The sequence below is a fragment of the Cannabis sativa genome, chromosome 7 (genome assembly GCF_029168945.1).
Source record: "Cannabis sativa cultivar Pink pepper isolate KNU-18-1 chromosome 7, ASM2916894v1, whole genome shotgun sequence".
NCBI classification, from domain to species: Eukaryota; Viridiplantae; Streptophyta; class Magnoliopsida; order Rosales; family Cannabaceae; genus Cannabis; species Cannabis sativa.
Genome location: NC_083607.1, coordinates 47,162,886 through 47,178,480, shown reverse-complemented (window position 1 = coordinate 47,178,480; position 15,595 = coordinate 47,162,886). Strand labels below are relative to the sequence as shown.

General features: G+C 34.7%; 1 protein-coding gene across 1 annotated transcript; it reads left to right on the top strand.

Moving 5' to 3' along the window:
• The first annotated feature begins 10,775 nt into the window (after window positions 1–10,775).
• On the top strand, window positions 10,776–13,982 carry LOC133039857 (uncharacterized). Its single transcript, XM_061118898.1, has 2 exons — window positions 10,776–10,819; window positions 11,288–13,982. The coding sequence occupies exon 2, from the start codon at window positions 12,397–12,399 to the stop codon at window positions 13,393–13,395; it is 999 nt and encodes a 332-aa protein (XP_060974881.1). The 5' UTR covers window positions 10,776–10,819; window positions 11,288–12,396; the 3' UTR covers window positions 13,396–13,982.
• The last annotated feature ends 1,613 nt before the right edge of the window (window positions 13,983–15,595 follow it).

The following is a 15,595-nucleotide window of genomic DNA, read 5'->3' as shown; positions in this document are numbered from 1 at the left end:
TGGGTCTAGTATGTCGTACCCACTTCTATGGCTCCCAACTCTCACACAAGGCCCAAAAGAGAGGAATTTGACCTTAATATGAACAACTGTTATTAATTGAATAGGCTCACTACTAAATGAGCCTAAATAAAATCTATCAAGTTATGACATTTTATTTAGCAACAACAACCTATATGTATCTATAACAGAAATTAAACATATAGGCTCACACAAGCACACAGATTTGGATGGATCCTATCATGTTACTAGGTCATAGACAGATGAAAGAAGAATGTAAAATTTACCTGTTACAAATTATTTACTTGACCTATCATCATTTGAACCATGGGTTAAAATTAGATCATTGGATCTGTCAACAAGTTAACCATGGCAATTTAGATCAAGAAATAATAGGTTTTAGAAAACATACAAACAATCTAAAACACATACTCCTGAAACAAGTTAGATTTGGATAGTTGGATGTAGGATTTATTTAATTTTTAAATATATATTTCGAAAAAAAAAATCGGTTTTTAAAAAAAAATATTTAAAAAATTAAACTTACAATTTTGAAAAATTAGGTTTTAAGTAACCTAAATATCATTTCAAAATAAATTGCAAACTTTCCTTTTAAATTTCATGTTATTTAATAAATTAAATATTCAATAAAATAGAAAATGGTAAATACATACCCTTTTCTTATTTTACACTTTAATTTAAGTAAGAATAACAAAATTTAAAAGTTAACAAAAATATCTTATTTCCTCTTTTAAAATATCATGATTATTTTGATCTTATTTTAAATAAGGTCAAGTTACCAAAAAAAAAAATATCTGACCTTAAAAAAAATAAAATAATCAAATTTTAAAGGAAATAAGAAAAGAGGTAAGCAAAAATTGATTTTAACCTATTTTCAAATTCAAATTACACTAATATATAAAATTAATTTTGAAAAATCAAATTAATTTATTTCTGATAATTAGATTTGAAATTTGAAAAATAAAAATCAACATACAAAACTACACAAAAAATCGGAAGTTAATTCCATGAAATAGCATGAAAAATCGAAAAAATTGAAAAATTTGATGAACAGTTTGGATGGTATGCAAAGCATACCCATCTGCATGCAGCCATTCCGCCTGCGTGGCAAGGTGTTCATCATCCCGATTTTTCCAATTTTCAAAAATTCATAACTAATTCAAATTAAATCAAAATCGAGTTCTGTAAAAATGTAAATTGCTTAGAATTTTCCAAACTATCCAATATAAATAATTACAGAGACAGAAAAGTAACTATTTTTCCCAGAATTCACAAACAACAATCAAACATCAATATGACACACAAAGCAACATGATACCATCCAAAACACAAACAAATAGTTTTAAGTCCAAATTTCTTGCAAGCAAATCAATTACCACGGCTCTGGTGCCAGTTGTTGGAAATTATTTTACCAGGATCTTAGATCTACTCACAAGTATGTTGATTTAACAACCTAAATATGAACTTCTAAAACGATTAAAAATTAAACACATAAAAGTAAGAGAAATCTTACATTGGGTGCAGCAGAATATATTTCTCCTCCCACTCAGATCTCTAACCCTTGATTCCTTTCTATCGCAGAGTATAATCAAGATCTGAGCCCGATAGTCCTTCTTTATTGTCTCTGAATTCTACACAGCCTTCCTCACTATGATTGAGGTATTACTTGATGTGTGTGGGCACTACTCTATCACTCATAGAATTTCGAAAACAGAGAAGGTAGAGAGAGAGAGAGGGTGGCGGCTTGAGAGAGTTTTTGTATGAGAGAAAATTATGTCAAAAGTGTTACAAAAACTAAAGCCTTTACCTTCTATTTATAGAAGACCACCTAGGGCTATGATTGAATTACTTGGCATTTAAAAATTGAAAAATCAATGTGAAAAGGGAAGCAAGGTGGCCGGCCTAGGCATTGTGGAAACAAGGCTTGCCACTTTTTCAACTTTAATTTTCCTACATTGCTAGTTTCCTATTTTGTCAAAAACTGCCAATTCCTTTATTCAACCACATACATGTCAAATCTAATTATTTAATAATTAAAATTAATTATCAAATAATATTTTGTCATTTATTTATTAATAAAACTAATTAAAGTTTCCCAATTAATAAATATGCTCTTTACTTTCTCTATTTACTGTTTTGCTCTTAATAAGTGATAAATTCTCAAATAGACACAGTCTAACTTGAGAATTATGATTGATTAATTAAAATCAACTAAATGAGTCTTACAAGTAATATTGTCTCAACTAGTGGGGGGACCATGGGTCTATATATCCGAGCTTCCAATAAGCAGATCAAGAATTTACTACTTAAATTCACTGACTTATTAATTCTTCGTTGAATCCACGCATAGAACTTAGAATTGCACTCTCAGTATATAGAATGCTCTATATGTTCCACCATATAGACACATCATTAGTGATCCATTGTTATAATCCTAATTTGATCAATGATCCTCTATATGGATGATTTACATTGTAAAGGGACTTAATTACCGTAACACCCTACAATGTATTTTATCCTTAAAACACTTAATCCTATATAAATGATATTTCAGCTAAGTGAAATGAGTACTCCACCATTTATCTTCGTTTGGTTAAGCTCGAAGGAAATCATCCTTTGCTTACTATTCGCCAGATAGAAGCTATAGATTCCATGTTTATGTTAGCGCTCCCACTTAATTGCACTACCGTGTTCCCAAAATGTGCGTATCACCCTGACCCAAAAGTAGGCTTAACTAACAAATCAAAGAACACGAATAATACTCTTGAGATTGAGCCTAACCATATAAGGATTTAGATCATTTGATCTTGGATCAACTTAGTGATATTGAATTGAATAGATATTACGGTAAGTTTTATAAATCTATTTCAAAGTTCAATACCGGTCCATTCCAATGCATACTCCATGCATCCAACCTGAGCTTTACTTTAACCAATATTCTGGAAAGAACATAGCATTTCTCCAAATGCAAGTAAACTCTGTTGTAGATTGTCATATCAGTAAAACCCAATGTTCTGATAAATCTAGGAATCCTTTATTCACATAGTCATGTTTACTTTCCACTGTGTTGACAACACAATAAACATGATCAAGTATGTGAAAAGGGTTTGGATGAATTTATAAATCAAATAGACAAACAATTGATAAGGTGAACCAAAACATACACAAATGAATGAAAAATACTTCTATTACTTTATTGATATTGAATAATCTGGATTACATTGAAATAGAGTTTTATTTAGGGCATGAAACCCAACAATGTGGTCGACCATAGGATGTGGGTCCACCACTTGTAATTTTGCCATTTTTCAATTACTTATCCTATTCTTTCACAAATGCTATATTTTTCAATTCAACCACTTAAATGTCATAACTATTTATTTAATAATAAAAACTAATTACTAAATAAAATTGTCATTTAATATATTTAATAATTAGACTTAATAAAGTCTCTTAATTAACAAATAAACACAAGAATCTCTTTTCTTCACAATTAAGACCTAGCTTAGTGAAAATTCATAAATAAGACATAGTCTAATTTAGATTTATAATTGATTAATTAAAATCAATTAACTGAGTCTTACAAGCAGTATTGTCTCAACTAGTATGGGGACCATGGGCCTATATAACCGAGCTTCCAATATGCAGATCTAGAATTTACCAAGTAAATTCCCTAACTTATTAATTCCTCCTTGTACCTCTATAGATTTGGAATTGAACTCTCAATTATATAGAACGCTCTATATGTTGCACGATATAGATACGCTTTTAGCCATCGTTCTAATCCCAATAATCAAAGATCTTCTATAAATGATTTACACCGAGTAGGGACAAATTTACCGTTTCACCCCTCAATGTATTTTATCCTTAAAGCACTTAGCTTCCTGTAACTGATATTTCAGTAAACTAATATAATCACTGAAATAAGAGCTCTTCCATTTATCTCTATTAAGTCAAGCTCAAAGGAAATCATCATTTCACTTCTATGTCCAGATGAAGCTATAGATTCCATATCTACGTTTAGCGCTCCCACTATATAGAACGCTCAATTATATTTGGAATATTTGAACTCTCAATTATATAGAACGCTCTATATGTTCCACGATATAGATACGCTTTTAACCATCGTTCTAATCCCAATAATCAAAGATCTTCTATAGATGATTTACACCGAGTAGGGACAAATTTACCGTTTTACCCCTCAATGTATTTTATCCTTAAAGCACTTAGCTTCCTATAAATGATATTTCAGTAAACTAATATAATCACTGAAATAAGAGCTCTTCCATGTATCTCTATTAAGCCAAGCTCAAAGGAAATCATCATTTCACTTCTATGTCCAGATGAAGTTATAGATTCCACATCTACGTTTAGTGCTCCCACTCAATTATACTATCATGCTCCCAAGTTGTACGTGTGACCCGAACCAAATGGTAGGCTTGAACTAACAACTTAAAGAACACAAATAACACTCTTAAGATCGAACCTAACCATGTCAGGATTAAGATCTTTTGATCTAAGATCAACTAGTTGTTGGAAATTATTTTACCAGGATCTTAGATCTACTCACAAGTATGTTGATTAACACCCTAAATATGAACTTTCTAAAACGATGAAATAAACACATAAAAAGTTTAGGAAACCTTACATTGGGTGCAGCGGAATAATATGACTCCTTCCGTTCAGATATCTAGCCCTTGATTCCTTTCTGTAGCAGAGCATTATCAATATCTGAACCTGGATCTCTTTCTTTGAATCTTTGATGCTGAAACTCCTTCTTGCTGAAAGTCTTTCTTCACGATCTTCCTCACTATGATTGAGGTATCACTTGCTGTGTGTGGGCACTACTCTTACACTAAGAATTTCGAAATCTCAATGAGGAAGAGAGAGAGAGTGGGTTCGGCCAAAGATAGGGAGAGAGAAGGCTCAATTTTTTCTGAATGAAAAAGTAGAAAATTTAAGTGTAAATTTCCTGAAGCCTTCACTATCTATTTATAGCATTCCACTAGGGTTAGGTTTGAATTATTTGGCATTAAAATAATGAAAATATCAGTTTAAATTTCCTACAAAAGTGGCTGGCCATGCTTAGTGGATTTGGGCCTCACTTTTTGCAATTTTGCAGTTTTATCTTTTCTGCATCTAATTTTCTCGAAAACGCCAATTTTCTAATTCAACCATTTAAATGCCAATTCTAACTATTTAATAACTATAAATAATTATTAAATAATATTGTCATTTATCATATTTATTAATTGAACCATACAAAGTATCATAATTAACAAATATGCCCCTATAAACTCTTTCTTTACAATTTTACCCTTACTTAGTGAAAAATTCACAAATAAACATAGTCTAATTTGAGAATTATAATTCATTAATCAAAACCAATTATATGAGTCTTACAAGCAATATTATCTCAACTAGTGTGGGGACCATGGGTCTATATAACCGAGCTTCCAATAAGTAGATCAAGAATTTAGCACTAAAATTCACTAACTTATTAATTCTTCGTTGAATCCACGCATAGAACTTAGAATTGCACTCTCAGTATAATAGAATGCTCTATATGTTCCACCATATAGACGCATCATCAGTTATCCATTGTTATAATCCTAATTTGATCAATGATCCTCTATATGAATGATCTACACTGTAAAGGGATTAAATTACCGTTGCACCCTACAATGTATTTATTCCTTAAAACACTTGACCCCGTATAAATGATATTTCATCTTATGTGAAATGAGTACTCCACCATTTATGTTCGTTTGGTCAAGCTCGAAGGAGATCATCCTTTGCTTACTATTCGCCAGATAGAAGCTATAGATTCCATGTTTATGCTAGCGCTCCCACTCAATTGCACTACCGTGTTCCCAAAATGTCCGTATCACCCTGACCTAAAAGTAGGCTTAACTAACAAATCAAAGAACACGAATAGCCTCTCGAGATTGAGCCTAATCATATCAGGATTAAGATCATTTGATCTAGGATCAACTTGGCGATATTGACTTGAATAGATATTACGGTAAGTTTAATAAATCTAAGTCAAAGTTCAATATCGGTCCCTTCCGATGCATACTCCATGCATCCAACTTGAGCTTTACTTTAACCAATGTTCTGGAAAGAACATAGCATTTCTCCAAATGCAAGTAAACTCTTGTTGTAGATTATCATATCAGTAAAACCCTGTGTCTGATAAATCTAGGAAACTTTATTCACATAGTCATGTTTACTTTCCAATGTGATGACGGCACAATAAACAGGATCAAGTATGTGAAAAGTGTTTCAGACGAATTTATACATTATGTACATATAATCATGAAATAAATCATGTGAATCATGCAACATTAAATGTTATTTCTGATCTATATTAATAAGTAAATCTGATTATATTGAAATGAGTTTTATTTAGGGCATAATACCCAACAAACTCCCACTTGCACAAATATAAAACAAAAAGTGCGTTTCAAATAATCTCAACACCTTGATATACAAATCAAGTGTAGTAGTAGTAAACTCCTCGTAATAGGATCTGAAAGGTTGAATTAACCACAACCTTTCCTCCACTATTACTCTTCCTTAATCACAAAATCATTGATAATATGAAATTCCTCTCTATATGTCTACTCTCTTGGGATACTGGATTCTATACCTTTGGCAACTACTTTTGGTTAATCAGGAAAGAACACTAGTAGTTTAAGGCAATTTGGAATAGTGCCAAAGATGTATAGAACTTTTCTTAGACTGAATAAGTACCTTTCCTGCAGCTTTAACATTCAGTCTCTCTCTGGTAGACCTAGAGACTTCAGATAGGTTTTTACACTTCTCCAAAATCACTATTCCACCCCCCAAAGTAACCACCATCTTATCAGAAAGATTTACTAGCACAAAGGCAAATTTCGAAATCTGATATGGTGTAGTCTAAGAGTTTTAAACACACCCTTATAGACTAACATATAGTTCCTCTTCTTAATCTTAAGATTTACTTGATTGTCTTCCAATGTTCTTCTCCTGGATTAATCTGATACCTACTCATTACTCCCACTCAACAGCAGGTGTCTGGTCTAAGGCATACAAAAGCATATCTAAGACCTCTCACTGTTGATGTAAGAAATTCTTTCATGACTTTATGTTTTCTGGAATAGTTGAGACTTTTCCTTAGATAAATAAAATCTATGCCTAAGAAGTTGTGAAGCTTCTATAGATTTCCATTAGAAAGAAAATGCTTCAGCATCTTACTAAAGTAAGTTGCTTGCATTAGAGTAAGTAATTACCAGGTATACCACAAGCCATAGGTTTAGATAAACTCAAACCTATAATACTAGGAACAGGAAGTTTGTTAAGTCCATAGAATAGACTTATTAACTAAAATTTCCTTTTATGTCCTTGTAATAGAAAACTTTAGGTTATTCCATGTGAATGGATTAAACCATAGTTCTATTGGCTTTTCTTCTTAGTTTCTTATCTTGACAATCCATTACTTGTTTAAACTCACAATGGATTTTAATCACTAGTGTCTCCCAAGTCATAAGAAGGTGAGTTCCTAGAAACTCTCCCACTACGACAAGGTACCGTGAATTATGTCTAAGAAAATGGTATTAACCTCTTTGGTTGTGACAAGACAACAGAGGCAGTGGGATCATCATATGTCAAATAAGATGATAGAACACTTTTGGAATCAAGAATTAAATATCTCCTTTATATGCTACTTTATTTTTGGACTTAGTCATTTTCTTAGAAAAGTAGTATTTGTTTGAACAAACACTTTCTTATCTATTGACAATGGGATGGTCCACCCCTAATCACTTAGAATAGTTAACAAACCATGGTTAACAGTTCTAGCTTTGATTAGGTCATCCATGAATCTAGTAATGATTTACATTAAGTATACAACCATTACATCATTCTGAAATTGTATTACCATAGAAGGAATTAGGCAACGACTAGTAACTAATCATCAACATGCAACTCGAAATTTCTGGGGAGGTAAGTTTGGATATAATTCAAAAATCAATTTAATGATCTTTGAATTGCATATCTACTAACTATTTCTCCACCCCTATCAGTTCGCAAGATCTTTAACCACTTACCTTAATGGTTTTAACCATTGCTAGAAATTAATGAAATTTTTCAAACATTTCAAATTTCTTGGTAAAAGGTATATCTAGAGTTATCGTTTTAAGAATACAACAAAAAACTCATATCCACCCCTGAATGTACATCCATCTGCGAATGAGATGAACTACTTTCAGTGGATATAGGCATATTAACTCTTTGCAGAGATTGATCTTGTCAAATCCACTATGAACAAGATACAAATGCCATAGATTAAAAAAAATGTGGTAGTGTCTTTTGATGACTTAGGTTTAGTTACATCAAAGAGTTCTTAGAATACTGCAAGTGGATCCTGGTCACAGAATACCTAACTCATATTCCATACAGTTTTAATCCATTAATAGAAGATGGATATTAAACACTTTAGAAAGTGTAACTGTATTGTATTCTGGAATTAGAAATATAAGAAAATTTCTGTTTGGAATCTAAAATTAAAGTCAAAGACTTAAATTTATACCAAATATTATGAGTAATTCTATCTTGGACCACCACTACTAATTTAACTCTAAGTCAAATTTGCCCATACAAGTAGGAGATTTCTAAGATTGAGGATTTATATCAATTGGGAATAGAATTTCGGGATTATAATCATATGCGTCATTTAATTTCTTAAGAGAAAATTTAATGACATGAAATGATTTATAGACCATTCATCCAATGATATGTTATTGAGCTTTTTGAAATGAATAAGCTAAGAGGAATTAGGATAATTTCGTTTATAAATAAGAATCCAACGATGCTTCGATTAGCGAATGTCAAAGTAATCTTATTTATACAATCTTCTTGTTTCATATCGTAAAAATACTAGTCTAAGGTGTCATCAATTGATGAACAGCTAGATGTCGCATATACAATATTTATCTTTCGAGATCTAACATTATTTTGTATGTCTAATGGTGAAAATCCATTAGGGATTTATCTCATTAGAAAAACAAACATGTTAGACCAACAATGAAGATTCGAAATTAAACTACAACTTAATAACAGAAAATAACATGGTTCAATATAAATTCATACACAATTCAGAAATTATTAAACATATAGCAAGTAGGAATGACCAGTGAAAATACTAAAACATACAATCCTAAATAATTTCCAAGGTTTCCAACAAACTGATACAGTGTCCCGGTAGGCGAGAGTAAAAGTATCTGTAATACTCAATTTATATATAATGGCAATCTATATATTAACTATGTAATTTAAGTATAAATATTATTATTATGATTATAAATATGAGAACCTTGTTTTAGTAGAAGTTGTATTGATATTTGAAATTTAAGCTATTAGTAAGCTATATTTGAAAAGAAAAAAAAAAGTTTGTTTGGTGATATTTTTATGATTTTAATTGAATAGTTGACTTTGATATATAGTCTTTTCTGTTGGAGTTAAAATAATAGATAAATAAAGGATTTAAAATGATATATATGTATTTATATTTTACTTTTGATGAGGAATAGTGACTTAGTTAGTTTAGCCGAGATATATGAGAGAGGTTATGAGATTTTTTTTTTTTTAAATTCGAATTGGGTGATGCCAATTAGATGCAACTAAGGATAGATATATATAAGATCATAGTTATAGTAGTCATATAATATACAGAAATTGTTATCTTTATGTGATATTGGAGTGAGAGAGAAAGTGATCAGAGTAGGAAGGTGATTGTGGTCTAGTCTCTTTGTAAATCGTAGTGCATCTTACGTAAAAGTTTCTACTGAGGTTTGACTAGGGTGTGGCTACAAAGGCTGCTATCATATATTGGATCTGAAAATAAAAATTAGTGCAAACTCTTCTACCCTTCACTTTTAAGGTAAGGAACTCTAAATCTCTGCTTTAAAGAAAGCCTATCATTTCATTTAAACTATCATATCTTCCTGCTCCTATGTTCGTTTTTAGTAATTTAGGTACCGTTTTAAAGATAATTTAATGGGCTACATTTTTCATGAAGAGACGTTTTCCTAATTCTGATTATTTCGATATCAAAAATTCATGTTTTACACTGACTGTCGATTTACAGTTTTTTAAAAATTTCTTTCCGATATTGCCTTAGTAAAAGTGTGATATTTCTCTCGATATCTATTATTTTACAGTAATTCTTGTACTGTTAGAAAGATAATTCAATAATCCATATTTTCTTTGAAGAAACCTTTCCCTAATTCAGAGTTCTTACCAGTCAAAAGTTAGTATCTTTACTCAGTTAGGATATTTCGTTTTAAGTTTTGTTTCAAAAAAAGTGTCTTCAGTAAAAATTCAATATCTCTCTCACTTTTAATCCATTTTAAAAGATCGTTATCTCGTTTTAAAGCTTAGAAAAATAGATACATTTTTTATGAAGAAATTATTGTCTAGATCGGGGTGTAACTATTTTTAAAACTTTTATTTTAAGGCTGTATTCAAAAATCGGCGTGATCCAGGATTTTAAAGAAACTGTTTTGAGAAAACATGCATAACTCCTAGGTTATAGCTCCAATTTTGATGATCTTTATACCATTAGAAAGGTCTTTCAATTAACTAAAAACTTTGTGAACGGTAGGACTTCTAATTCAAACGTTTTATGAGTAAAATGCTAGGCTAAACTTGCTATACAGTAAGAGTAATAAATATATTGAGTTTATCGGTGGACTAAGGGTTTCACTAATTGTTATAGGGGCTAGAAGGTATCGTAGGAGTTAATTACAGCGGAGTTGAGGTAAGGAAAAATAATTATACTTTATACTTGCTTTTTATATGGTTTGAGTATCTAGTATGACTGCTTGAATAAATTGTATTGAAACTGTGGAATGTGATAGTTTCGGTGAAATAGTGTTTTATCGATGAATTGTATATGGATGTTTAATCATGTTCCAGGTACTTGGAAGTGGTTGGAAACCACACATGTATGGTGATGTGGTAAGTGAGGCAGTGTACGTAAGGGTGCACTGGTTATTGGTACTGCGTTCTGGTTAAGAACGTAAGACACTCCAGATTTGTATGGAAGCTGGAGTGTGAGTGTGTGGTATTTCAGTATTTGTGTGGCTGCCTCTATTTATAGTTATGATTAGGTTGTTGTATGTTTGATGTTTATGTTTGTGATATGATGTGTGAATGCTGGTACATAGTATTTTGTTTTTCCTTACTGGGCTTTGCAGCTCACCCCTTATTTACCCCCTATGTGCAGATAAGTAAGCTTGTAAGCTTTCGGTGACAAGTTGAGTCTGGGCAGCATGGGGTGTATCTCGTGTGATCATGTAACTGCGTGTGGTCTTGGCCATCTTCTGCTGAAAGTTTTTTTTTATTTATTAAACTTATCGAGGATGTTGTCGTTTAAATTTTCTATTACTTTTCCCTAAGTGGTAATACTTTATTTTCAACTGGGTACCCATGTTTTGAAAAGTGTTATTTTTTTTAATAAAGGCAACATTAGTATCTTAACGCCAGTTTATTTATGGCATCTTATTTTACGTAAGTAAGGGCGTTACAAATGGTATCAGAGCCTTGACCCGGCCGGAAGTGTGGTCGACGAGTACGTCGGACCCCGTAAGGGGGGGTGATTGTGACAGTTAGTAGTCCCGTGATCCATAAGGGGAAACACCGGGTAAGCTGTGCAATCCCACACCGCCTGGGGAAGGTCAAGTGGGATGATTCTGAGAATGTGTAGGTATGGGACTACACAGTTGAAGAGGGCTTAAATGGATTGATTGGTACTACCTATATCAACAAGGTGCTTCTTGTTTTTCGGTAGCCCATCTCGAAAGAACTCCACAGTTAAGCGTGCTTGGCCTGGGGCAATTTTAGGATGGGTGACCTCCTGGGAAGTTTTCCTAGGAAGCGTACGAGTGAGGACAAAGCACGCTAGAAACACTCGTGTTGGTCGGTAGGGTCAGTCATCAGTCCATAAAGCAGCCAGAGTGGCGTACTCGTGTATAAGAGCCATTAGTCCGTGGGTGTAAGGACCCAATGGAGGCTTGAAGCGGGGACGTTACAAATGGTATGAGAGCCACAGTTACATTGATCTTGAATTCACGCGACATACACACCATCGCTGCAAAGGATCAACTTGTCATCAAGTATGTATGCTTTATATATGTTATGTCTTATATGTTAAATTTGGTTTAGTCTTTATCTTTTGATTTTCCTTTAGTTAGCTAGAAGTTTATGGTATGGTTAATTGAAACAATTAACTGATTCTTCGGAGTTAGAATTTTAGTATAACTCAAACAATTTTCTTATTAGTGTAATTTTTTTTTATGAGTAAAGATTCTTTATTTATTTATTTATTTATTTTACATGGTGAATTGTTGCTTGATGATTTACGTTTTTTTAAGTTTATATAATTTAGTGTATAGATATTTCCTTTTTGAGCGAGATACATCTTTGGTTATTTTTCTTACCGCTACTATCTCCTTTCTTTTGAAGAACAAGTTAAGGGATTTGATGGAAAACGGTGAACCCAGAAGATCAACCCGGTTGAATGAAAGAGCGGTTGTAAGAGACCGAGCTAGAGGTCGAGGGCGAGGAGGTGCTCACGGTCGAGGTCGCGGTCGAGGCAGGGGAAACCAGCATGTCCCTGCCGAGGCGGTGATCCAGGAGAATCAAAATGCCCCTGTAAATGGACAACAATCAGGTCAAGGTGGGGGCAACCACGAAGTCCCTGCTGGGGTAGTTGGTCAAGAACACCAAAACGCCCCTGTAGTGGTGCCACCACAACAAGAAGATTTGGCGCAAGAAGTTTCTCGTCTCAGGGAAGAAATTAGGAAGCGAGATGAAGAGGCTCACAACCGTCAGGAACAACCCAATCAAGGACAACATCGATTTTTGCCGGTGCAATACATGCCTGTGCCGGAGGGTCGATGGGAACCAATATATGAAAGGTTCCGCAAGCAACACCCACCAAATTTTGAAGGGGGCTCAGATCCAATGGAAGCTGAGGAATGGTTAAGAACAGTGGAAGGTATTGTTGAGTACATGCGGCTCGGTAACGGCGATAGTGTAGTTTGTGCTGCTAGTTTATTGAAAAAGGATGCCCGCATCTGGTGGGATGTTATTAAACAAACACGGGATGTGGCCGCAATGACCTGGTCTGACTTTGTACAAGTATTTAACAACAAATACTACAGTGAAGCAATACGCTCAGCTAGAGTTAATGAGTTCACGAACCTGAGGCAGGGTAAGTCTACAGTTACAGAGTATGCTCACCAATTTGACAGATTAGCAAAGTTTGCCACAGATCTGGTTCCTACTGAGTTTCTGAGGATTCATCGTTTTACTGAAGGGCTCGACTCCTGAATAAGTCGGGACATAGCGATGTCAGGAGTAAGGGCAACCACGTATGCTGAGGTACTGGAAAAAGCCCTAGAAGCTGAGTTGTGTGAAATTCGTATACAGAAGACAATACAGCAAGGTGGGAGGCCAGAAAGGCTAGTAATGGAGGTGGTGATAACAAAAGGAAACTGCCAAGTAACCAACACAACGAAGCCGACAAGAGAAACAAGATAGGGTCCAATAACTACAAAGGGAAGAAGCCATATGTGGAGTACCCCCTATGCCCAACATGTGGTCGTAAGCATCCAGGAGAATGTCGACTGAAAGGCAAGACTTGTTACAAGTGTGGGCAACCAGGCCACTATAAGAAGGACTGTCCACAAAAGGGTGATCAACTCAAGGATGACAAACTTGTCCCAGCTTGAGTATTTGCACTAACCAGAGGGGAGGCTGAGACTAGTAACACTGTGGTTGCTGGTCAGATTTCTATCTCTGGAAAACTATGTACTGTTTTATTTGATTCTGGAGCTACGCACTCATTTATTGCTTTAAAGATAATAGATAAGTTAGAACTACCGTATGTAAACTTTAGTTATAAGTTCATGACGGAGTTGCCCTCGGGCGAGGCTATGATATCATCTAGAGGAGTGCGGGATGCGCCAATAAGGATTGCAGACAAGGAACTTAGTGGAGATCTGATAGAGCTGGAGATGAGGGATTACGATCTTATCTTGGGTATGGATTGGCTATCACGACATGGAGCAACAATAGACTGCCGAAAGAGGACAGTGACTTTCACCCCTGAATCTGGAGAGGCATTCATATTTGAAGGAATCAAAGTCAAGTCAAGCTTACCGCTAGTTACAGCCCTGAAGGCACAAAAGATGATACGTGCGGGATGTCAAGCATACTTGGCCAGCATAGTAGACAAGTCAAGAGAAACCACCCTCAAGCCAGAGAATGTCCACATAGTATGTGAATTCCAAGAAGTTTTTTCGGAAGACCTACCAGGGCTACCCCCAGATAGAGAGATAGAATTTGTGATTGAGTTAGCGCCAGGCACAGCACCAATCTCGAGGGCTCCATGCCGCATGGCTCCCAATGAATTGAAGGAATTGAAGGCTCAACTACAAGATCTTTTAGACAAGGGGTTCATTAGACCAAGTTACTCACCTTGGGGTGCGCCAGTGTTGTTCGTCAAGAAGAAGGACGGTAGTATGCGGATGTGTATAGACTATCGAGAGCTGAACAAAGTGACTATAAAGAACAAGTATCCCTTGCCTCGCATCGATGATTTGTTTGATCAGTTACAAGGGGCGATCGTCTTCTCAAAGATTGACTTGAGATCTGGGTACCACCAATTGAAAGTCCGAGAGGAAGATATAGCAAAGACGGCATTTCGAACACGGTATGGGCATTATGAATTTCTAGTGATGTCAATTGGGTTAACCAATGCCCCAGCAGCCTTCATGGATTTAATGAATAGAGTATTCAAGGAATATCTTGACAAGTTTGTGGTGGTATTCATTGATGACATACTCATTTATTCAATGACAATGGAAGAGCACGAGGAGCACTTAAGGCTAACTCTAAGCAGACTCAAAGAGCACCAATTGTACGCCAAATTCAAAAAGTGTGAGTTCTGGTTGGAGAAAGTGGCGTTTCTAGGCCATATAGTGTCCAAAGATGGGGTAGAGGTGGACCCTGCGAAAATTGAAGCAGTGAAGAGCTGGCCAAAACCAAAAACCACAAGTGAGGTTCGTAGTTTCCTCGGACTAGCTGGATATTATAGGAGATTCGTTGAAGGGTTCTCAAAAAATAGCCACGCCATTGACGAATCTGACTCGAAAGCAACAAAAATTTGCATGGACAGATAAATGTGAGGAAAGCTTTCAAACATTGAAAGATAAACTCATAACAGCACCCGTCCTATGTGTTCCAACTAACAAAGACAAATTTGTAGTATATTGCGACGCATCAAAGCAAGGGCTCGGCTGTGTGTTGATGCAGAATGAGAAGGCGGTAGCCTATGCCTCTAGGCAGCTAAAGGAGTATGAGACAAGGTACCCAACTCATGACTTAGAGTTGGCAGCAGTGGTCTTTGCATTGAAAATCTGGAGGCACTATCTCTATGGAGAGAAGTGTGAAATATACACAGATCACAAAAGCCTAAAATACTTCTTCACGCAGAAAGAGCTCAACATGAGACAGAGGCGGTGGTTGG